Source organism: Aedes albopictus, unplaced genomic scaffold (genome assembly GCF_035046485.1).
Source record: "Aedes albopictus strain Foshan unplaced genomic scaffold, AalbF5 HiC_scaffold_636, whole genome shotgun sequence".
Taxonomy (NCBI): domain Eukaryota; kingdom Metazoa; phylum Arthropoda; class Insecta; order Diptera; family Culicidae; genus Aedes; species Aedes albopictus.
In genome coordinates this window covers 1-25,000 of record NW_026917461.1, presented here as the reverse complement: position 1 = coordinate 25,000, position 25,000 = coordinate 1, and the positions used below count along the sequence as shown (strand labels likewise).

Sequence of the window (25,000 nt, the reverse complement as noted above, 5' to 3'; positions counted from 1 at the left end):
TTTGGCAATGGTCACATGTCATGGGCGGTCATTCAGCAAAATCGTTGAATGACTCAATGGTCAATGGGCATGACGATCGGTCTTCGTGACGTTGTTTGATACAATACTGGAGTTATTTTATTTTAAAAATGATTTTAATTATGCCAAACGGGGTAAAGCCCTGTTCAATTGTTAGTGTCCCTCTCTGAGGAAAAAAAACTACGCAATAAAGAATTGAAAATGTTTGCTACTTCAACAAGGTTTTCTGACTTCAAGATCTAGCAGGTTAATTCTAGGATAACAAATCGAAACTCGAGCTAACCGAAAGGGAAAAATGAATGCAATACACACAACAACACAATTAAAAGGTACATACAAGCACTGAGCTAGAGGCCACATTCAACGCACATGCAGTTTCGTAGGATAGAGCTAAAAGATATTAAACGATCGGCGTTTGCATCGCACGCTTACAAAAAAAAAACGAAAATCTTACGTTTCCTACACTGAACAAAAATTACACAATTAAACACTGCGCCGATTTGACACAAAAAAAAGTAAAAATAAAGTTGGCACTTTAAACACAAAACGAGGAGCGCTGGCTATTAACGCGTTTCCGGCTATTAACACGCTTCGGTTACGAATGAGCATAATGTTTTAGGAGCTGCCAGCGGAAGAAGCGGACAAACGGCCAAAAAACAGCTAATGGGGGAATTTTGAACGTAAAAACGACATTGCACTTAAAATCAAACCGTGGTCTCCAGTACCTCGAATGTGAAGTGGGTCATGTCCTCCAGGAACTCGCCGGACGTTTCGAACGAGTGCGGTTCGTCGTGGTAGCTGTAGGTCGATCCCTTGAGGTCCACCGTGTCGTAGTGGATGTAGTCCGGATCCTTGAGGTCGGCCGTCAGCTTCTCGCCGATGAGGGGATGGGCCGACGGGAGTGGTGGTTGATGCGTGACCTGGTTGTTGATCGGTGGTAGCGTCGGTTGTTGCGTCTGTGGTTGTTGTTGCTGTTGCATTTGCTGAATCGTTTGGTATTGTGGATGTCCAGGGGAGGCAGACATGCCGCTACCGGCAATGGTGGGGCCGGAGCCGATTCCTTGCGCGGTCGTAGTGCTGATGGTGGATCCCGTGTAGTCCGATCCGCAGGTAATGTTAGAGAGCGTGTTGGAGTTGGTGGTGCAGATCGAGAGTTGGCTGTTGATGGAGATGTTACCGCTGGGTCGTCGCTTTCGGACCGATTCCTCCGAGCTGGAAGACTTCAGGTGCTCACTCTTGTCGCGGTCTTCGTCCCTGTAGGAGAAAAAATTGAGAATTATATATAGTTGAACGAGTTTTTTGTACCTCTGACGCAAAAAATAGAATGTTCTACTTGGTAATGCATAATTATTCCAGAATCACAGCACTCCGTAAGACACTACACGGTGAAATAAAAAGGCTGGAATACCATTCACACCATTAGCCTCCGCACAGAAACGCCTAGACTCATTTTTCTCAGAGCCCCCTCCCTCTCATAGACGCTTGTTCATACAAAATTTTCGAAATTTGTATGGAGCGTATCCTTTGGCCAGCCACCCCCCCCCCTCCCCCGTCCCCACCCTAAGAGTCTACGTAGCTTACGAACAGGCCCTATATAAGTTTGCTGTTCAGCTCTCCTTGGTGAACATCCTTCAGAAATCCTATCATCGATTCTTTGAGAAAATAAAAGGTTCCTTCAGAATTTTCCCATGGATTTCTTTCAAAAATCTTCCACAGACTCCTTCAGAAATTCTTACAAAGATCCCTTCAGAAAATATTCCAGGGATACTTTTAGAAATTTTCCTGGAAATTCCTTCAAAAAATGCCTCATAAAATTTGTCCAACGAAATCTCGTATTGCTTTCTTCCAAAATAATCCTTGAAATCGTCTAGAATTTCAGATATTCCGTCATAAATTTCTCGAAAAAAATCTCCAAGAATTGTTCTAGGTAGATGTCTATGAGTTTCTTTTAAATTTTTGCTACGTTTAAAAAATCATCGGATTTTTTTCTGAGATTCCTTCTGAATATTCTGCAGAGATTTCCTTAAAAATTATTTCAAAGATTCATCAAATCATTCTTTCCGTGGTTTCTTCATAAAATTTTCCTTACATTCCTTGAAAAATTTGTTCAGTTTTTTTTAAGAAAGCCCCTCACAATTTTTTTTTCAGAAATTAGTCTAGGGTTGACATTGAAAATTCCCACATGAATAGGTTCAAGATTTTCTTCAAGGGTTCATTCAGAAAATCATGCAACAATTCCTCCACAGCTGTATTTATTTGCATTTCAGAGTTCATACCAGAGATTCCTACAGGATTTCCTCTATGTATTACCCCAGAAATTTATCCGGCATTACCTCGAAAGATAACTCCTGCTTGTTAAGATTTCTAAAGGGATTCTACTGAAAATGTCTTCAGAAATTCCTTCAAGGCTTCTTTCTGAAATTCATGCTGGGGTTCCATCTGAAAGTCCTTCAAAAAGATATTTTGATCTCCAGAGACTTCCTCAAAATTTTAGGGATTTGTTCGAGAAAATTAGCAAGGAATTTCTTCAAATTTTTTACCCTGAAGTTTTTCAGATATCCTTATAAAACTTCTTCACAAATTTTGGCCCAGCGTTTCTGCAAGATTTAATGTGACATTACTACGGTTTTTATCTGTATTAACGAGATTTTAAGCCCTAGGCTAGTTCATCTTGGGACCCACCCTAAAGAATTCTTTAAACAATTTCTCAGAAAGCCTTGGAGGATCATCTCAAGAAATCCCTTGAAAAATTCCTGGCAAGAAATCCCTTGAATACTTGTGGAAGGTAGGTATCGCAAAATCCTCTTATAAATTATTTAAACTTTTTGAATGCCTAAGATAACACCTAGGGGAATATTTGAAGAAACATCTGAAAACACCCCCTTTATTCTCAGAAAACAAATCATAAGACACTTATGGGAGAACTCTGCAAGCAAATCCAAGTAAAAATGCTTGAGTAACTTCTGGAGGGACTCCTGAAACAATCCATAGAGGAATTCTTGAAGGAATCTTAAAGAAAATTTTGTAGAAATCGCAGACACTGGTGGAATTATTCTTTACTTTCCTTTCTGATAGATTCGTGGAGGATTTTCTGAAGAAATCCGTAGAAGAACTACTGGAGATACCTCTGAAGGAATTCGGAGAAAAATGTCTTTTACTATATCTGAAGGGATTTGAACACAAAAACCTCCAATCTACTACCTGGAGAAATTGCTGCTGGACTTGTAGCAGAAACTATAAAAAAACAACAGAAGGAAAGGATTTTTTTAGAAAAACACTAAGGAAAAAATTGAAAGAACTCTAAGAAATAATTTTGGGAATACTGCAAGTATTCATAGAAAAAAAAAAACCTTGAAGAATGCTAAGGAATAGATTGTGGAATGATTTCTGCAGGAATAGTTGACAGAATCATCGGGAAAATAAATCTGAAAGAATCCAAATAAATCCAAAGCAATGCCTAGAGAAATACCTGAAGAATCTCTTGAAAATTTTTCAGAGGAGTCCGACAAAATCTCTGAATGAATTGAGTATTACCTGGAGGTGATTCTTGAAAAAAAAATCCGGAAAAAGTTCTGAATTTCTAGAAAAAACAAGAATTTCAGAAATAATCTCCGATTATTTATATAACAAAAAAATCTCCTGGAATTACATCTTTTTAGAATATGTTTGGAGAAATGCCTGAGAAAACCCCTGGATAAATTCCTAGAAGATTTCCTTAACATATTTCTAGAAGAGTATTTGAAGAAATTAAAAACAAAACCTCATGGAATTTTTTTTTTACAATATTTCGTGATGAATTCATTCAGAAACGTTTGAAGAAATACATGAAGGAAAACAAGTATGAACAACTTATGTAGCAATCCTTGAAGGAATTTGGTATAAAATCTGTTAAGAAATTCCAGGAGGAATTTCTGAGGAAACCCATGGGCTAGTTTCAAGATGAATCTTTTGCGATTTGTTTTTAACTGCTGAAGAAGTGTCGAGGAAAATTCCTGGAGAAAATTTCAGCGAAATCCATGGACAGGTATGCAATTTGAAGGGATACTAAGAGGGTTTTTAAGAGGAATCCTTGCTAAAATTAATTTGAAACATTCCAAAATTTAAAAAAAAAACCTCAAAGAATGTCTCGTGGTATTCCTGGAGGTAATCCAGGAAAAAATCCGTGAAATTTTAGGAAGAACTCTTGCAAAACACAAAAAAAAAATCCAGCAAAAAACTCCCTTCCGCGATAGTTCCATAAACATTTCGTGAAATAATAATGCATGAAGGGGTTTTCCCGGAATAATTCCTAATTAGGTGCAATAGTAAAGTCATTTCTTTGGGGACGTACCAGTATACTGCCTATGATCGCATAATTGTCCCATATGAATAGGAAACCCAGCAAATATGGGACTGATATGCGATCATGGGTAGTATAGGGGGCGCTCAAGTTTGGATACTTTGAGTAACCAACTCTGGTTGAGAACCCGTGGGTGGTTCATCTGGAATACTGTTCAGGTCCAGCTGTAGATCTTCTGATTCTGGAGACCTTGGATTCTGGCCCCACGTGTCTAGAAGGAAACCCAGTGGGACTTGAACAGAAGTTTTGTTTTCTGCCACATCTACTGTTTCCGATCTATTCGCTATGGATTCGAAGCTGTTTACAGTGGGATCGGATGACCGTGTTTTTCTGCGGCAGCCATAAGTTGTAGAATTACGCTCCCTACGCGCTCAAGCATTTGACCTGCTTCAAACTCCATCTATTGTTTTTGAAGACCTTAGCCCAAAGCCAGGTCCTATGGATTGTAGCTGATGGTTTTGGCTCCAAAGTGATTTGCACTTTTTCCTGTAGCAGAGCAGGACCGTATTGATTGCTTCAGTGAGACCATCTCCTCCCGGTGTAATTTTCTTGAGAGTCCACTTAATGATGTTGACTAACCTTACTGCCAGTCCGATGGACAGTACAGTTTCACAGCAGCGTTCGAACTGCTCACTGATGAACTGACAACCGTTTTCGATATCCAAGGTCTCTGACATTCCAAAGCGTACGAAGATTCCTTGGAGGATTTACAACGTTGCAGATGTTGTGAATCGACGAGTTGGAATTACTTCGGGTCACTTCGTGAAAGCATCGACTAGGACAAGGTAACACTAAACGTCGACGGGCCCGTTATAGTCGAGATGAAGTCTTTGCCAGGGTTTTGAGGTATTTCCCAAGATTCCAGTTTCGCTCTGGTGTTGGTTTTGGAAGATATCGCACATTCCTTACAAGCACGAATGAACTGCGCGATGCCGTCGTCGATGGTCGGCCATCGACATAACTGCGGGCAACTGCTCTCATCCGTTCGATGCCGGACTGTCCCTTGTGCAGCACTTGGAGAACTTTCTTCTAGTATTTCGGCGGGATGGCTCACCACAGCCAAGGCAGTCGGATATGACTGACAAGCCATCCTTTCGAAGGAAGAACTGCTGACATTGTTTCGCTGATGTCGCTTCTTTTTGTTGGCCAGCCCTGCTGAACGTTTTTGACGACTTCTTGGAGGACTGCATCTGCTTTCCCAAGTAACAATTCCATTGCTGATTGGTTTTGATTGATTTTTATTAGGGTTTTATTACAGCAATAATTGAAACTCACTATTTTATGACTACTTTTATGAAAACCAGTGATGAAATGTTTTATAGTATCCTGGAAGATATCCATAAAACCAGATTGTAAGAGTAAACAAAATTCTTCGATATGTAAACCTTCTGGCAATCATTATTACCGCAATAAAACTGTTCAAACTCTCAACAGATGGCGATCCGTTCTATTAGTAACGACATCTGTTGGTGGAAAAGAAGAAACTACGACACTGCTAGGTTTAATGCGGTCATCATAATAGTAAACTTGCTTTCGTTTTATTTTCGCTAATTATGGCCGTCGCCATATTGAAGAATTACAGGGTGCGGCAGGAAAAAAATGCGAAAAGTTCAAGGCACTATTACACGCTAAATATGGGATATATATGACTATTTTTTCATGACAGTGTATCAGTCAATGTCTATATTCTAGCACTGAAAAATAAAAATGAACATATTTGATGTTTAACATGTGATAATGTAGGCTTAATAAGCGGATATCAATAAACTGCGCGCCCAATGGTCATTAAACAAAATGACTATAACAGTAACAAAATTAGCTAAAATTCGATGAACAACCAGACCACACTGATCCAGAGCCATGTAGTTTCACATACCAGATGAAATAAGTACATATATTTGATGATATTGTAGAGAAAATCAAAAATTTTGTTTTATCAGATGCGAAATTTAGCGACCTGTGCGATTTTCTGCGGTTTGAAAATTCTGGTTGTCTTCATCTTCAGGCGCTGCCCTGTAAAGGTTAGTGACCAAAATGGGAAATTTTTTAATTAACTTTTCAGAAAACTAGCCTATTATAGATCATGGAACGTTGAAACATAGATTGGTTAATGTCAAATGGACGAAAATGAGGTTTGAAGTTGAAAAACACTTTCGCATTTTTTCCTGCCGCATACTGTAGATAACGTGAATGGAAAAAAGTTAATTTTGCTCAAATTACTAATGAGTTGATAGTTTGCCGCCATTTCCATAACATGCTTACGAAAACAAACTGTCTCAGCTAAGTTTTCTTGTGGTTCGAGAAAGTTTTACTAAATTAACAAATTGATTTATTTCATTCCAAGACGATAATATTCACGATTTTCGAAGCGCATTAATTTTATGTTTCTACAACCCCAATATTCACGGTAAAATTGAATGCACATAAGCCTACCAACGCAATAACTACTAAAATATTACTTTGAAGTGATCGCTTTCTACTTACGAATAATGTATTCTGCTGAACTTTATGTTCCATCGAAGAAGCTTTCTCTGCATCTTGAGCTGTCATAGTTTTTGTTGAAAAAAACAACAACAATCATCATAACCTTTTTTCGAGAATGGAAGATTTTTCAACTAGGTTTTAAAACGGTTTTATTGCTACTCATAATGCGGTTTGCAAAACCCCTCCGAGAGTGGTCCACTTAGCCGGAAGATGCTCTTAAAGAGGTTATCAAGAGGTTTTGATGAATACATCAGTTTTATTGCAAGTTTTATACCGTGAGGTCGCCATTCACCGCTCATTTAACGGCATTTTCGTAAAGTATATGACATTAAAAATCAACGTTTGCGAATATTGCACTTTAATTTACGTTAACAACTCAACAATTATGTTGTTATTATAGAAAAAATATAAAACGATTGTTAAATATGTTTACATTCGAAAAAATAAAAATTCAAATGTATTATCTCTTGACTCCTATTACCGCTCATGCATCCATTCACCGCTCATAATGGATCCATTCACCGCTCACTGGATTATTTTTTCATGGAATCATAGAAACTATTCATTTATAAAAACAAAATAACTTTTATTCACCAAAGTATTGATGATTCATGACGTTCAGTTCATCCTTTTTTGTCAAAATGGAATCTTCAACGGGTTTCACCTGTTGGATATTTCTTCTGCTGTTTGGAATGTGTAAACTTTAGAGCGATCATCAATTTGAAAGTCATCTATAAAGTTTGATCCCAGATCATCTTCCTCTCCGTCGTCTGTCATCTGAAGCGAATAAATTCGTGGGAACTTATCAAGACGGCTTCATCGACGGCCGGTCGACAACGGACCAGATCTTCACCGTGCAACAAATCCTCCAGATGTGTCATGAAGACCAGGTCCCAACGCATAACCTGTTCATCGACATCAAGACGGTATACGACAGTATCGATCGCACAGAGCTATTATGTTGGACATATGTAAAATGTATGTCTTTCAGGTAGATGATGAATTAGGCATATTTTCATGTTAATGGCACAAGTTTCCCAATTGGAGTAAAACGTGCCTCTAGATCCTACACGAGATTTTAAGGGAGATAGTTTTCGGAGAATTGATTTTTGAGAAAATCTTACAGGATGACTTATCGAAGAACACTTACTTGATCTTGAGCGAAATATATTTGTCCGGAATCAATCCAGTTTTTCCGTTTACCGCTCCGCGCCACCAATCGTTGGAAACCTAAAAATTGGATTGCTTTACAATAGATGATCAAAAGTACGTTTCACTAGCTATACTTTACCTGGTTATACAGTATCACATTGTCCCCTTTGCGTAGCGAAAGTTCCCTTTCCGATCGTGCATTGAAGTCGAACTGCACGATTGCTTCGAATGTGTCAGATTCGTCTTCCGATGGATACACTTCGGAGTCCGGATCTTCGGAGACTTGTTCCGTTGGTGAATCACCCACATCACTAAAACAAGAGGTTGAAACAATTTATTTAATTTCCAAGAAGGTTGTTTCGAGTAACTTACTCTTCAAACGGTTCCGACGAGATGAACTTCTCGTACTGCATGCCACCGAGATCCTTCGGGAACAGCTCCGCGTGGTAGACAATGATGTTCTTGATCAGTTCGTTCACCTGATTCTGGTACTGCACCTGGTCTTTGTCCTCCGGAGCCGGCATCAGCGTGGGACCGAAGCAGATGGCCAAGTTGTAGGCATCCATCATGTTCTCATCCGAGTATTCCGATAAGCTGTTTTGAAAAGGCAGATTGAATCACAATAACTAAGATCTGTATGTGGTACAGGAGACTTACTGGTTCAAGAATGCAAACAGATACCGTATCACGATCACCACGGACTTTGGCAGACTCTGGAAGAACTTCCGAATGCCCAACACGATTTCGTGCTTCGATTCAAGCTCTGTTCAACCGAAAAAAAATCTTATAATATTTAGTTCATGATCCCTAAGAAATAATACTCACGCGCCAACGAAACAAAATGGTCGAAGTAGATCAGTGGGAACAGCGGTTCCCGCAGTTCCCTTAGATACAGCTTGAGAACACCAGCCACCGAGTTGATGTCCGACGCGTCAGTAGTATCGGCCAACGGGTCATCACCCCGCTCAAATCCTTCCTTAAAGTTACTTATTTCTACTTGAGATCCAGACACCCGGAAAATACCCTGATGATGTAATCCTGCAAGGGACGTCCAAACGTCAATGAACTTTGCTTCTCCAAAAATAACAAATCACAGTCTTACCGAACAAATTTATGACCCGAATGCAGCTCCGCAGAATGAGTGGAATCTCCTCGCTGGTGACCTCCAGGTATTCCTCCAGGGAGCCACCAAACAGCTTCGGCCGGCCGGATTTGTTCATCCGACCGATACGTTTCCGCTTCGGAACATTCGACTTGATTAGTGTGTCGGTTTTGACGGCAGAATCCTTCGTCAGGGCGCTACGCAGGAACTCGGCCTTCGAGTCGAGCCGTGCTATTCGTGATGTGGCGAGAATGTATTCGCGAATTTTCTGCAGTGAAAAGGTCAATGATTACCGATACATAAATGCAATGCAATGGCGTAATTTAGAACTTCTTGAGGGAGCAAGTATTCGAAAAATATATTTGTGGTGAAAATTGAAAGTCTCAAGAGAAATTTCCAACGGGGAATTAGATAAGAAACTTCTGGGTTCTTCTAGTGTATTTTATTTGCCCCCAACAACTTACCGTGATGTAAAACTCTTCAATTTCGTTCTTGTCCGACCGCAACTTGACCGAGGTGTTCTCCGGCTTGGGTATCCCCAGTGCCCCCTCGCCGAACGCCGCACCACAATCGTAGTCCTTTGTGTTGAGTATTTCCAGCAGGTTGATTTCGGCCGTCTCCAACGTTTTCCAAATCTCGTCCGACTCCATCCGGAGGTTGTTAACCCGTTGCTCCAGCTGCACCAACCGAGATTCCATCTCCTGGTGCAGGGCCTTCTGCAGTTCCGGCTCGATGTCTTCGTCCTGGCCTTGGAACTCGAGCCGCTTGGGAATCATAAAGGCGGCGCTGTGCTGCTCCAGGAACTTCTGCTTGTCCGCTCGACTGTCCATTGAGTTAATTATGTGCGACAGGGTGTCTGTGTTGTTCAGCACCGCTCGGCACCGACCCTGATCGGCAGATACGTGCATCAACAGCGCCCGGGAAACGACCGAGTGGAAACCGAGATCCATACACTGTAAGAAGAAAAGGAATTATTTCTGTACTAGACTCTTCTCCAAAAGCTGGGTACTTACATCGATCAGATCGCTAAGGTCCTCCACAAAGTACTTGTGGATGGTGGTATTGGACGCCTCCAGGCACAGCTGGTACTCGTTTTTCGCCTTGAGGGCCTTCAGTCTTGCGTCGGTGTATTTGTTCTTGCGTTTGAGAACCTCCTTCTCGATGAGCTTGTACTTTTTGCTGCGCTCCAGTTTCTCCTTCGGGACGCTCTGCTGCAGCTTCATGCGTTGCGTTTCAGCCGCCCGGAGTTTCTTCTCCGCCTCCTTGGCTTCGGTTTGGTACGTGTGGTAGGTTTTCATGTTGGTGTGTAACTCTTGTAGGATCCGTAGGATCTCGACGTGCGTTTCGAAGCCGATTTCGCGACACTATGAAAAAGGAGGAGGATGATTCAAGATTTGTACGTATGGGGTTTCTAGCCTTAGGAAAAGTGACATGACAAGAACTCGTTTGAGTTTAGGTCGTCAGATCTCCCCTTCTTTTAAGCTTCGAGACTTTGGTTGGTTGTTGCTTCTCCATCCTTTGAACGGTTGAAAGTTACGTCCAAATCTCCATATTGACTACTCATCTAAAACCTCCTCTTTAGCTGCCCTCTCAAACTTCATTGGTTCCCTTCCTGCCTTATAACCTCCTTAAATCTGCTTGGCTTATCTTTGAAGAATTCTCAGGAACTCACCTGAAAACCTCTTCAGACCCACAAACCCCCACTGAAGCATCACTAGCTATCTCTGAAACTCTTGTTAAACGCCACTGAAACCCCCCTTGCACACCTTTTGTTGCACTTGGAACCATCATTGCCTCTTCTTCAATTCCACTCCTTTTGCTCCCTTCAAAGTCTACTGAAACCAGCTGTAAAATCTGTACATACACCTTGAAATTCACCAGAAGCTCAACCGAACCTTTCAGGGGTCTCAAAGGTATTTCAGGGAGTTAATGGGTATACCAGAAGAGTTTCAACGGGCCTCAGGGGGATTCAGAGAGTCTCATGGGAGCTCAATTGGGTCTCAAGCAGTACCAATAGCTTTCAGTGGTGTTTTATGAGGTCTCATGGGGTCCAAGGGCCTCAGGGGGTTCTAAAAAGTCTCTGGGACGCTTCAGAGGGTCTCAGGGAATTCCAGAGGATTCAAAGGGCGTTTCAGGAGATACCAGGACGTTTCAGGAGCGTTTCAAAAGATCTCAGGGGATTTCAGGGGGCCTCATGAGCTCTCAGGAAGCTCTAGGAGGGGCACTGCAGGGGTGTCAGGAGGGTTCCAGGGGTTTCGGGGGCATTCGAGGGGGTTTTCAGGGGTGTTGTAGGGGGTCACAGGAGATTTCATATGGGTACCAGAAGATCTCAGAGGCATTCTCAGGTGCGATAAGGGGGTCTCAGCGGGTTTCACGAGAATTCTTGGGGGTTTCGGAGGAGTTTAATGCAATTTAGAAAACTCAGAAAGCTACAAGTGGGTCCATGGGGTTTTAGGAGCATCTCATGGGGCCTCAGAGTGTTCCAGGAAGTTTTTAGGGAGTTACAGAGGCGCTTAAGGGGGTTTTCAGGAGTGGGGAATTCCTAGAGGTTTCGGAGGAGTTCAAGGCGATTTAGAAGTCTCAGGGAAATACAAGGCGCCCCTTGGGGTCTCAAAAGCATCTCATGGGGCCTCAGAGGGTTCCAATGAAATTGAAGTTGCAGATGCGCTTTAGGGGGTTTTCAGGATGGATTCAGATACAGGCTTGGAGGTCCCTGAATCCCTCTGAAACGCCCCTTAAAAACTCTTGAAACACCGCTGAGAGGGCTTAGATCCCTCTAAAACAAATCTCGAACAATAGCACCAAAACCACCCTCCACTCTGAAACCCCCTGCAACCCTGAAGCGCACCTAAAACTTCCCCTGGAGCCTCCAAAACACCCATGAAACACCCTGGAGCCCCTCCTTTTAGGCTCCATTGAAACCCAAGGAAACCCCTTGAACTTATCTCAAACCCCCTGGAGATAAATCTTTTTTTTTCTCTAGAATTAAGTTCGTTCATTTTAACTATTGGCCTAATGTAAGCACAAAACTCACCCTTATGAACTAGCTCGTAAGAAAATTATAATAACTATATCAATGACTATTTTTGTTTTGGAGGCCGTTTGAAGGGGGAAAGAAGGAGGTTTCAAGAAGATCTAAAGGAATCAGAAACAAATGGGCGAACTAGAGGCAGCAGAAAGCGCAACAATAAAAGATTCTCAGAGAAGAGTTTAAATGGACTTCGAGAAAATTTCACGGGGCTCCATTATTGGGCATACAGAGTTTCAAAGATGTTTCAGGGAGCTTTCAGGATTTCAGGTTTTTTTTAAAGAATTTCAAGGGGGTTGAAACAGGTTTGAGAGGTTTCAGTGGCTGTTCATAGGCATCCCTAGGGTTTCCAAGACAGTTGCTAGTAGTTTCAGGAAGTTTTTAAGCTATTTTGAGTATTTCAGGGAGTTTCGGGTATGTTTCTGGCTGATCCGAGAGATTTCAGATAATTTCAGAGGCCTTTCTAAGGGTTTCAGGAATATTTTATGACTTTTAGGATACTTTAATGAGTTTTCAAGAAGCTTCCAAGGGAGTTTCAGAGGGTGAAATTTTCAGAGGGGAAATTCAGGAGGATGTCAGAGGGTTAAAAAGGGGTTTCAGGGACGTTTCTGGGGGATTTCATGGTGTTTAAGGAGGGTTTTAAGAGGCGGTTCAAAGACGTTTCAGGGGTCTCCTAAGGTTTCAGGTGGTGTCCAAGGGCGGCACCTATAAGTTACTTTTTTAACCACCCCTGACATCTCACGGAAACCCTCTGAAACTTTTTCTTCTTCTTTTCCCCCACTGAATCAAAGCCTGCTTCTCAGCTTTGCATGAGTGGCAGGCACGAAGATACTATATGTCCAAGGAAGTCGTCGATATTTCCATAATGAAAAAGCTTGGACCGACCGGGAATCGAATCCGTCATCCCCAGCATGGTCTTGTTGGATACCCAAACCTTTACAACTGGCGTCCTAAGGCGCAGAAATAGGGGCAGTTTCATAGGGTTTTAAGGGGTTCCATGAGAGTTTCCAAGATGTTTTAATAGACTTTAAAGGGCTTTCCAGGGGAATGGGGAGAATATCTGGTGGTTTGAAGAGTAGTTTTAGAACGTTGTTGAGAGATGATACACTCCCGGGGTTTCCAAGATGTTTCAAGGAATTTTACTGGTGCTTCAGAGGGTTTTCAAGGAATTTTATATGGGATATTCATAGAGTTTCAAAACATTTTAAGAAGTCTCAACCCCCTATCATGGGCGTTTTGAACATGTTTGCAAATTTTCTAGGGATTTCCGAGGCGTTTCAATTAGAGCGTTCCACGGAGTATTCAGAGGCATTTCAGGGTATTTAAGAAACGGTTTTAGAGGTGCTTCAAGAGATCTATGGTACGACCCTGAAGCTCTCTGAATCCCTCTAAAACTCCTCTAAAATCCCTTGAAATGCTTGAGTTGCAGGAAAATGCTGCAAGAGTTCCTCCGGGAAACCTCCACGATTTCTTCCAGGAACCCTGTCACAAATTATTTTAAAAATTCTCCCAGTCACTGCTTATGGTATTTCTTCAGTAGATCATTTTTAGAAGTTCAGGGATTACTACTTGGGTCTCCAGTTAACCTAGTGGTTAAGACTATGGATCGCTAAACCGGAGACGCCGGTTTCGATTCCCGTTCCGGTCGAGAAAATTTTCTGGACTCCCTGGGTATAATGTATCATTGTACTTGCCTCACAAGATACGAAATCATGCAATGGCAGGCAAGAAAAAGCCCTTCAATTAATAACTGCGGAAGTGCTCAAAAACACTAAATTGAAATGAGGCAGGCCAAGTCCCAGTGGGGACGTCGAGCCATAAAGACGAGACGCAGCGGATTACTACTGGGGTATCTCCTAAAACCCCTAACATTTCATCCGGAAGTAACCTCAAAATTTACCAGATAATCCACCGAAAATGCCTTCAGAACTTCTATTGGGAATGCTTTCGAGGAACCCCTTCAGGAGTTGTTCTGAGAATTTCGTTTTTCGAAAATTCTTTGGGAAATTTCTCCGGGAGTTCATTGCTTCAGAAGCACCTACAGGTCTTTCTTCAATAGTTTCTTCGACGATTTCTTCATAAGATTCTTGTGCGATTCATTTACGAGTATCTTCGGGATTGTTTTTCAGATGTTCTGTCGGGAATCCCGTTACGAGTTCCTACTGAAATTCCTTCCGGAAGTCATGTATAAATTCTTTAAAGCGTTCATCTGAACTTTAAGGTTGTTAAGGATTTTTGAAGGAGTGTCCTTGCAAATTCCTGCAGGAATTTCTCCATGAAATTTTATTGGTATTACTTCAGTTACACCTTCCATAGACTATTCCGATTTTTTTTTGTCTTGAAAATTCCTTCTGAGAAGTCCTTCAGGAGTTCCTACAGGATTTTCGTCAGGAGTGTACAGAAGAATTTATTTTAGGAGTATCTTCGAGAATTCAGGAGATTCTCTAGAAGTTCCTTCGGGAATTCCTTCCGGAGTTCCACCAGAAGTTTTTTCATGATTTCTTCCGAGAATTCCTTTAGGAGCTTCCCTAGGAATTCTTAGAAAAAATCGTCGTAAGAATTCACAAATGAACTACTGGAACAGATTAAAAAGAAATCGTTGGAAAATTTTCCGATGGAACTATTGGAAAAATCCCCAAAAAATCTCTGGAAGGAAGGAAAAATTCCCGGTGAAATATGTAAAACAATTCCTGGAAGAACTTCTTAAAGAATCCCCGGTGTAACTTCTGAAAGAATTTTGGCGAAACTTGGTGAAAAAATTGACGTATAACCTTACGAAATTTTGCGAAGGAAATGAAGGAGAAACTTCAGGAAGAATTCTCGGAGTGATTTGCGGAAGAGTTCTACTGGAAACTCCCAAAAGAACTTCTAGAGAATCTTCCCCAAGAATTCAAATAGGAATTTTTGGAAGAATTTAATGGAAATTTTTCGAAAGAAATTAAAAAGGGTCTTCTGGAGAAGCTCCCGCAGTAACTTTTAAAGGAAATTCTTTTTGGAGCTTTTGAAAATTCAAAATTGGGAGGTGTTTCCTGCGAAACTTCCTTTGAGAACTTGTTACGAGTATAAAATTTGTTACATTAATAAGACAGAATAATTTTTAAAGTGTTGTAAGTTGAATATTGATGCGTTCTTTATGTTATATGTCTTACTTAACATGTAAATATTCTCCGAGTTTTAATACACATTTATAAGCCAAGGGCTGAAAGTCTCTTAAATAAAGACAAATCAATCAACACATTTATAGGGTTCTGACAGAATAGAGGCCCTTTCAGGCCATTTCGGGTCCCGTTTAAGTACTAGAGATGTAAACCTTTCCATGGCACATACTTCAAGCCAGGATTAGGATTAGTTTTCCTAGACAAAATAATGTTATGAAAATAGCAAATAAAGACTGTGAACTAAAAGGCGAACTAAAATACAATTCCAGGATGACTGATGGAACCAAACCAATAAACGAAACCTCGTCATCTTGAGATCGGAAAGAGTTATCCATCTGGATAACAGGGCACATGTTTTGTGTTGTGTTGCGTCAATTTTTGATGTCTGTATATTGTGCATTTGTAGGGTTTTATGTGTTGTGATATGTTAAATCGTTTGTTTTAATAATTTTCTTTTATTTTTGTAATATGGCGCCCTGCGTGGGGCTTTAGCATTTAACATGGCGCCCAACGTGGGTTAATTCGGTTTCGGTTCGGTTAGGTTCCTGGCAGATTTCTTATGTAAACTTCCGAATGAATTTTGGGAAGCTTTTGGGCAAATTCTAGAAGAATTTTACAGAAAATTTCCATAAGAAATCCTGCAAAATCTTCTGGAAAAAACCCCTGCACAACTTTTGCAGAAAATTCCGGAGTTGGAGAGGTGAACCAGCGTCTGGATCAGAGCCTCTTAAATAAAGGTAAAAAAAATAATTCCGAAGCAACTTTTGAAAAAAAAAAAACGGGAGCTGCTTCGAATTAAAATTCCCGGTACTTCCAGTAGATTTGCCGGAAGAAAATCCGGAAGAATTCTCCTGGGAACTGTTAGAAAACGTCTCAGTGGATTTTGCCGAAGATGCTACTGCAGAAACTTACAAAAAAAAAATCCCAAAAAGTTTTCCGGAAAACTTTTGAAAAAAAAATCTAAATGAACATTTGAAGCTCTTTCCAAAGAACTCGCGCAAGAAATTTCGGTTACATTTCCGAAGAAACTTCCGAAAGAACTCCTAAAGAAACTTCCATGGGAATTCTTAGAGGGAATTCTAAATGGTTCCCCGGGAAAACTAAAAAAAAATCCAGAAGAACATTAAAGATTCTCGGATGACCTTTCGAAAGAATCTCCGAAGGAACTTCTTGCAGAGTTCCCGGAAGAACTACTGGAAGGACATCGGAGAAATTTCTTGTGGAGGTATTCCCAAAGCAACTTTTAAAAGGAATTCCAACTTTTAAAGGAATTTTCAAAAGAACTCTCCTGGTAGTTTTCAGAAGGCTTCAGAGTGGATTTTCCAAAGATTTTCCATAGGAATTATCGAAAGAATTCCCGGAAGAATTTCCCGAAAAGCTTCCTAGAATTCCTAGAGGATCTTCCCCAAGAATTCACAATGGAATTTTCGAGAGAAGTCATGAAAGGATTTAATGGGAAATTTCTGAAAAAAAAATTTGATCTGGAGGAACTCCCGGAGTAACTTTTTAAGAATTTTATTTTAAAATTTTTGAAAAATCAAAATCGGGAGGAGTTTCTAGTTAAAATTCCCTGAAAACTTTCGGTAAATTTCCCGGAAGAATTCCTGGACGAACTTCCCAATGCAGTAGCCTGGGAATTTTCGGGAAACTTTCCAGTAGATTTAACTCAATACGTGGAGATGACGTACAAGAATTTTACGGAAAACTTCTGCAAGAAATCCTGCAGCATCTTCTGGAAGAATTCGCGAAGATTCCTAAATAAAGTCCTTCGGAAGCATTCCAAAATTACATTCCCGGAAAACTTCCAGTGGATTTGCGGGAGAGATATCCGGAAAGTTCTCACACATAGGAACTTTTGCAAAAATTCTTCTAAGAACTTTTAGCATACTTCTCAGTGAATTGACGATTTCCCGGAGAAACTAACAAAAAGAACTTTTGTAGGAATTTCCAAAAGAATCATTGAATGAACTTTCCAAAAAAATCCGAATAAGAATTTGAAACTGTTTCTGAAAAATCAATGGAAATTTCGGTTGAATTTACAAAGATGTTTTCTAAAGAATTCCTTAAGAAATTTCCATAAAAATTCTCAGACAAAATTCGGAATGAATTCCCGGAAAAACATAAAGAAGAATTTCCACAAGAACTTCAAAGATTCCCGGATGGTCTTTCGAAAGAATTTCCGAAGGAATTTCTTGAAGAATTCTTAGTGGAACTACTGGAAGGACTTTCGGAGAAACTTGTTCTGGATGTACTTCCAGAACAACTTTTAAAGGAAATTCCAACTTGTTTTGAAACTTCCGGTAGAATTCGCTAAAGAACTTTCAAAAGGCTTTCCAGTAGATTCAGTCTAAGATTTCCCAGAGGAACTTTTGATAGAATTCCCAGAAGAATTTCCCGAAACGCTTCCAGAAGCATTTCTGAAGGAATTTCTAGAAGAATTCCCGGAGTATCTATTGAAACAACTTCCAAATTATCTTTTGGAGCTCTTTCCGAAAAATTCCTGTAGAGACTTCCGAAAGAATTTCTTAAAAGACTTCCGTTAGAGTTCCTAGAAAAAAATCGGAAATATTTGCCGGCAGTAATTCATGAAGAATTTCTTAGGATGAACTTATGAAAATATGAATTCCTGGTGAAACTACTGGAAGGATTCTCGGAGAAACGTCTGTAAAATTCCTAAAGGAATTTCCAGTGGAAATCGTAGAGAAATTCCTAATGGAACACTTCGAGGAATTCCTGATGCAACTGCTAGAGGAATCCTAGGCATTCTCAGTGGAACTCCTACAAGGATTTCCTATGGAAATTCCAGGGTAATTGACGGCGAAACTCTTGATAGAATTCCCTAAAGAGATTTTGGGAAAAAATTCTCTCTTCTGAAGATTTTCTGCACATTTATTTTTTGTTTTGTTCACTATCTTTTTCTACAACACCTTCATATACCTACTCGGAACTGCAAGTTTTCTCCGAAATCCCTAGATTTTTTTCCTTTATTATATCTACCTTCCGGAACCTTGCGATTCTTTTAATTTCAAAATATCGTAGATATGGAAAACCCACCTTCCTGTATATCCGTTGCACATCGTCCCAGACGGACTGTAACCGGGCGACCAGATGCACCGAGTAGATCTCCGACAGGGCCGCATGATCTTTGGATAGGGATTTTGTCTGGTTGACCAACTGCTGCCAGCAGGAGTACGATGAGAACATGGGCCACTGTTCTCGTCTGAAAAGTAGAACCGAAAATAAGCATCGTGATCTAAACTGGAACCCCCACTAGCCGAACTCACTTTTGTCGCTGTTCCTTGTGTCGCAGCTGCAGGCTTTTGGCCAGCTTGTCCAGGCTCTTGCTGTAGTCCAGTTCGACTTCGCCGCGCCGTCGGAAGAAATCCTGCAACTCCTGAATGAGCGAGATCTGCGACTCCATACGGACGTCGAGAAATTTGAGCTGTTCATTGAGCTGCTGTCGGATGTCTGCGGGAGAGATGAAGAAGGATAAAACGGGGTTTTAATGGAATGACTTGACGAGTTGTTGGAATTACGTTTCGAATGGAAACCATGTCGGTAAATGATATGATGTGTGCGGTCAGGGTTTAGGGAAGCTAATTCTTCATCGATAATAGTATAAACTTGTCCGCATTTCGATTTTTCGATGTTTTTTATATAAAAATTCATGGCAATTTATTATTAGCTTATGTTTTTAAGTTATTTACAGATTTTACTCATAGTCCTCTGAAACTCAAGACAACAAGCATCACGTCCATCACCACCGACAGCCGATCGTCGTAAGGAGGTATTAATTTACATAAACTTGATTCAATTTATCCACCTCTATCACAGTTCCAGTCATCGAAGAGAGTGTCTGACTTTTTCACCCTCCTCGCTTCAGCTGTGTCTGATCTTCCACAGTTGCTAATGCACAGCGGATGCATTCAATTGACGATGGACGACAAAGACGATGACGGTTCTCACCGAGCCCTCCAACGTTTCTCGATATCGACTAATAATGAAAGGAATACACCGAGGCATTCTACCACTACGGATGCACTGAAGAAGAATGGTGCATGTCGCAGTTGGTTGACTACACACACCGCACACCCACTTCCGCTGAAAGGTTCGTGATCCTCAATAAACACCGGTTGAAAGCGTACACCTAAGTACTGCTACAGGGAAGCAAGAAATCTGATTTGTAGCTCTTATTTAAATATAGATCATTATTAGTCGCTTCCCCGCTCCACCACCACCGTACCTCCATGTACCATGGGAAAACAGACCTTTGTTGTTGGTCAATATAATGCAGTTGCTGGAAGAAAGAGTCAACTTACTTAGTTGCATTGCATACATGAAAGTGAGATCTAGCCATCGGAGATTACCGCACATATCGAGTTGCTGCGGTACGCGAGTGCTCTGATATAATATAAAGGAGGGTTAGTTGTTGATATGGACTTGTAGAAGCTAGTGCATACACATATCATGTCATGGGAAGTTGCGCCAAGAGTTTCCCATATGAATTATTTACTATGGGGAAAAGTTGCACAAAAAAAAGTCAAATGCAAATCAGTGGGCACTTTTCAGTGCAACCATGGAGTTACCAGAAGTCTTCTGGCAGAAGATCAATGGGCGATCAGTGCTGAAAAAGCTCATGCCATACAGGGTATGAACACCCTTCTTCAGCCTATGTCCCAATGTTGATCCTATTCCAAAAACAGACAATTTAAGTACCGTCAAACGGGGTTACTTGCAACAGCGGTGTAACTTGCAACACGATGGCATACACTAAAAGTGAAGCATTTTCTAATAATAATGAAAACTAGAATGCCCTACTATTTCGGTTATAGAGATTATGTGTATCAAAGATCGATTTAGTATAAAAACTAGCTTTGTTTCTTTGTTTATGGTTTAGCTACACTGTTAAAACGGATTGCTCATTTTATGCCATAAAAACAAGTATGAAAATCGTGCTTGACCTCTCCCTTATGGTAAGTGCGATAAGTCTGATGACCTTGCTTGCAGTTAGGGTACCTAATAGAAAGCTTAGCCAAACGATAAAAGTTTGATAAACTTATCGACTTAAGTAATGCAAAAAATCAATATAATATTCGACAACCACTATGGGGTAACTTGCAACAGTTGAATTTGACGAAACCTTCTATTATTTATCTTCATTTCACGATATATTTGACAGAAATAACCGAAATGGATCATTTATTGATTACGTAACGCGTTCATTTTCAAATGACAATTCATTTTTTACATTTTTTTGCACGTGACCTTCAAACATTGTTAGGAAATACCCCATTTTGAAGTTTCATTCATGTTTCATCATGTTAAAAGTTCATTTTTTGTTTATGAACGCTGTAAAGCAATCACCAACATCAATTCTGAATAAATGGAGTAAATTATTTCAGTTTAATACCCAAATTAGCGAGTTTGGCAATAACAAAGTAGCATAGGTGTGTTTCATTCATGTTAATTTAGCTGAAATTGCCAAACACCACTTCAAACTGAAAACTACTTGAAGATGACTCACTCTACCTTTTCAAGAAATGACAATAATCATTGTTGACATTTTGTAATGAGTGCTAAGTCACGAGAATCATATATATTTTGTGTTTGAGGGACGTGAGACCTGTTGCTAAACGATATACTCTCGCTTGCAATAACTTTCAATCCTTTCATGAAAAATTATATGTCAATTGGTTAGTGTGCATCTTTTCATGGTATGTTTCATGCATAACATCAAAAATTTACAATACGACTAAATACTAGAATGTTAGTGCTGTTTAATGATAGCTAACTTAGCTTCATGTCCTATGTTGCAAGTTACCCCACAGATGGGGAAACTTGCAACAAGCATGTATTTCGCACCTCCTGATTAGGTGGCAACGTGTTTTGGTAAATCAAGTGCTGCATAGTATTCTACTCGGGGTAATTAGCGTACACGATGCTTCACAGTATGTTTCAAATGTTTAGATTTTCAATGATATTGCTTCAAAGTCGAAAAGTGTTGCAAGTTACCCCATTTGACGGTACCAATTGTTTCCGTTTTTTTTATTATCATGCATGCTTGCTCACCCCTCACAAAAAGTATAAAAATAAATATAAAACAAATAGCGCTTATTAGTTTTGTTGTCAATAGGATGAAAATGGAAGAACTTTGCTGAAGATGGGTTCAGTTCCCCTATTTGAACAGTAAACAAGGAAACGTTTCACGTCATTTTTTCTTGCAAATGCTCTCTGCTCACCATACCTATGAAGAACAGTTCTTTGTCAAACAAATAAAAGGTACTACATAGCTAAGCATGGCTGACGCTTATATTATAAAACCATACAAACTAGGACAGACAGGAATATCTATCGAATGTAGTGTAAAAAACGAGTCAAATTATACTGCATAATGGACAAATGTTGAGTTTGAGCCAATATCAGGTTAAAATATGGGTCAATGTCGGATTGTTGGAAAAGAATATCGCCAAGCCTCATTTCAGATAAAAGTTACGGTTGATTTCGAAACTTCTCATGAACTTCTCAACACTGCATCCTGTCCGGCAATATTGATCCAGTGTTGCGAATTATCACGACCATCATGCAAGAATCGTTACAGTCGACTTCTGATATCACCTATACCAAACTATGTCTATTTATTTATTTATTTATTTATTTATTTATTTATTTATTTATATTTGATTTGATCCATATGACATAAAAATAGTCTTAATGAATATCAATAATGAATATAGAATAAAAACCCGAAGTGATGCAAAATGCTAGGCCCGAAATGACACGCATTTTGTGAATTTCTGCCTTCAGCTCTTTTAAGCGGCAGCAGTTGCAAAGTGTGCTTCAGGCGAGTTACAAGAGAGTCAATCTCTCTGAGTAGTGACACATAGCGAACACGCAGGGATGCCACACGGGGAAAAATATATAGTAAACACAAGCAAATTTTAGTTAAATTCAACCTAAATTACACATTGAAATTTGCACAAACAATATATCAGTTTCATTGAACCAATTGAATTAGTTGAAACAAACTAAAATTGTGGGTGACTTATGTTTCGACTTTGAAGGTAAACTCAACCAAGATTTGTTCTAAACAACCATAATCTTGCTTGTTTTATTTGCCACCAACTAGAACAACCTAAAATATTGGTTGTTTTGAACTAAGTAAAACTTTTTGAAACAAACAAAATCTAGTTCGAAGTAAATTAATTCATTGTTTGATTTTACTAGTTGCTTTGGTTGCTTTGGGAAGAGCATTGCTTATTTTTCTTATTATTATTTTTTTTTTTCAAAATAATGCAATCGAGTAAAGTTTCACCATTTTATTTATTAATGTAATAAATCACATTTACAATTCTGATGCGAATTTCCCATTTTTGTCAACAAAAAAAAAACCTTATTTCTGCTGTTTTTGGATAGAACATTTCTAATTCAATCCCAGCCTCTATGAACAATCCACACATTCTGGGGAATTCCAAGCAAAGGCAATGGTTCTGCTCCGATTCGAACACTGGATCGCTGGTTCGGGTGAATCCTGTTGATTCCAAAGCCCGATTGGCTCTCTGGAACATGCAATTAATCCGGACTAGCGCAATCAGATTTCAGACGGCAACAATTTCGATTTTTGTGTGGCTAATGAAAACCGTATAAAAAGCCTGATTCTGTTCGATGACGCAGGCCCTAGTGGATGTCAATTATAAGATTAACCTGTGTGCCACTTTTTGCCGAAGTTGGTGGTTGCGCCGAGGTGGCTCAAGTTTCCCCAGGGAATGTTTTCCATAGATGGCTGTGGTGGAGGGAGAAACCAGAGAGGTCTTAAGAAGGTTTCATTATATACCAATTACCAGCACATTTTTTAACTTACCATCGAAATAAATCAGCAAATATTGCAATTTCCTTATGGCCAATATCCGATTCTGCAAGATCTTTCAATAAACAACAAATAAGATGGCTACTTCTGCTGCTTGCTAGTAGAGCGGCAGGTTGGGGTACACTAAACAACTTTGAAAATTAGTTTGTTCCGAGCTAAAATTTGGGTCATTTTTCCTACAAACAAAATATTAGTTTGAATCGAGGCATTATTCTGTATTATTTGAACTAATTGCTTAGTTTGTTGTTTTGGTTTGTTGACAATGACGGCAACCCAAAATTTGGTAAATTAAAATTATATTTTTATCGAAATAGATAAGAACCTTAGTATGAAACTACCAAAATCAAAGCTGTCCAGATGTCAATATTGTTGGTAGAAACAACCAATTTACAAGCTTGTGTCAGACTAACCTTATTAAATTGAAAGAACTATTTTCAAATTAAAAATAACAATTTCCTTAGGTTGAAAAACAACCAAATTTTTTGTTATTTCAATCTGTACCGTTTTTTCTCCGTGCAGTTAAGTATACATTAAGGTGGCCCACACTTATATGAAAAACAAAAATTTCGAAAAATGCCAAGTCTTACCTCCTAAATCACTTGTTTTGGACTCCCAGAAGCTACATTCAAAATTTGAGCAAGATCAATTAAGCTTAAGGAGGCGCTCAAAGCGCTTGAAGTTTGTATGGGAAAACTTGGCCAAATGTATGCAGAAATTTTAAGTTTTCGAATTTTGCCGCTAGGTGGCGCTGTATGCGTTCAATAATCAAACCCTTTGGTAACAGAAAAACTATATGCCAAACAACTTTGTCGAAGACCACAAAATCATCCAACGTCTGTGAAAAAAGTTATTCCCTAGGTAAAGTGAGGATAAACTTTATTGTTGTTTTTCCAATACATGTAAAGGAATAATATCAATAATGAAATCTCAATACTTTGCCTCACTTTAAAGGGTGAGTCGATAATTATTGTGCCATTTTCAAACTAACGTAACTTTTTTCCTACTTCACCAAAATCAACCAAATTTTGTACAGTTTCTCCTTAGAGTCTATTGTTTACATAAAATTAATTGAGCAGTTATCAGTGAGATTCCGCTCGATATAGAATAAATTTAGTTCACAGTTCTGAAAAAGATGTTGTACAATCACATGCTAAAATCTAAAACCATGGTATAGCGCCTTGGAACAATTGATGATTATACATTATCGGATCATCTTAATGTTCATCAATAGGTTTCAGGAACGGTTGTCAGTGAAACATAAGCTTGGAGCTGGGTGAAAACCAGGCACTATGCGCATAAACAAACCAGAGAGCTTTAATTATTTGTTGCAAGTTGAGCCTGAACATGTCCACATGGAGGGCGTTAATTGAAAATGTCGTGAATTTCACTTAAACGCATCCTAAATTTAAACCTATACCAAAAAGTTGAAATACATACATATACGAAACTACAGTAAAAATTTGGTATCATTTCGTTAACTGTAGACAATTTGCGAATCATTTGAAGGTAGGGTGGCACAATAATTAACGACTCACCCTTTACCTAGGGTATAACTTTTTTCACAGCCGTCGAATCACTTCGCGGTCTTCGACAAAGTTCTTTGGCGTATAGTCACCTACAATAATACCAAAGGGTTTATTTAATGAACGCTTACAGCGCCACCTAGCGGCAAAATTCGAAAACTTGAAATTTCTGCATACATTTGGCCCAGTTTTCCCATACAAATTTCAAGCGTTTTGAGCGCCCCCTTAGGCTCAACCGATTTTGCTCAAATTTTGAATGTCGCTTCTGGGAGTCCAAAACAACTGATTTAGAAGGTAAGACTTGGCATTTAAAAAAAAAAATTTGTTTTTCA

General features: G+C 39.6%; 1 protein-coding gene and 1 long non-coding RNA gene across 2 annotated transcripts; both read right to left on the bottom strand.

The window, feature by feature from the left end:
* Positions 1-743: 743 nt before the first annotated feature.
* On the bottom strand, positions 744-18,749 carry LOC109409862 (SLIT-ROBO Rho GTPase-activating protein 1; the record flags this gene model as incomplete). Its single annotated transcript, XM_062843909.1, is given in 11 exon segments — positions 744-1,272; positions 7,992-8,071; positions 8,133-8,304; positions 8,366-8,587; positions 8,651-8,756; positions 8,819-9,031; positions 9,096-9,363; positions 9,560-10,048; positions 10,109-10,459; positions 18,336-18,501; positions 18,566-18,749. Coding segments are annotated over 11 exon segments (2,780 nt in total), but the record flags the coding sequence as incomplete, so codon positions are not given.
* Positions 18,750-22,582: 3,833 nt separating this feature from the next.
* On the bottom strand, positions 22,583-23,902 carry LOC115267786 (uncharacterized). Its single transcript, XR_003897987.2, has 2 exons — positions 23,140-23,902; positions 22,583-23,061 (listed from the first exon to the last, which is right to left on the bottom strand). It is a non-coding gene; the product is annotated as an uncharacterized LOC115267786 (long non-coding RNA).
* Positions 23,903-25,000: the final 1,098 nt, after the last annotated feature.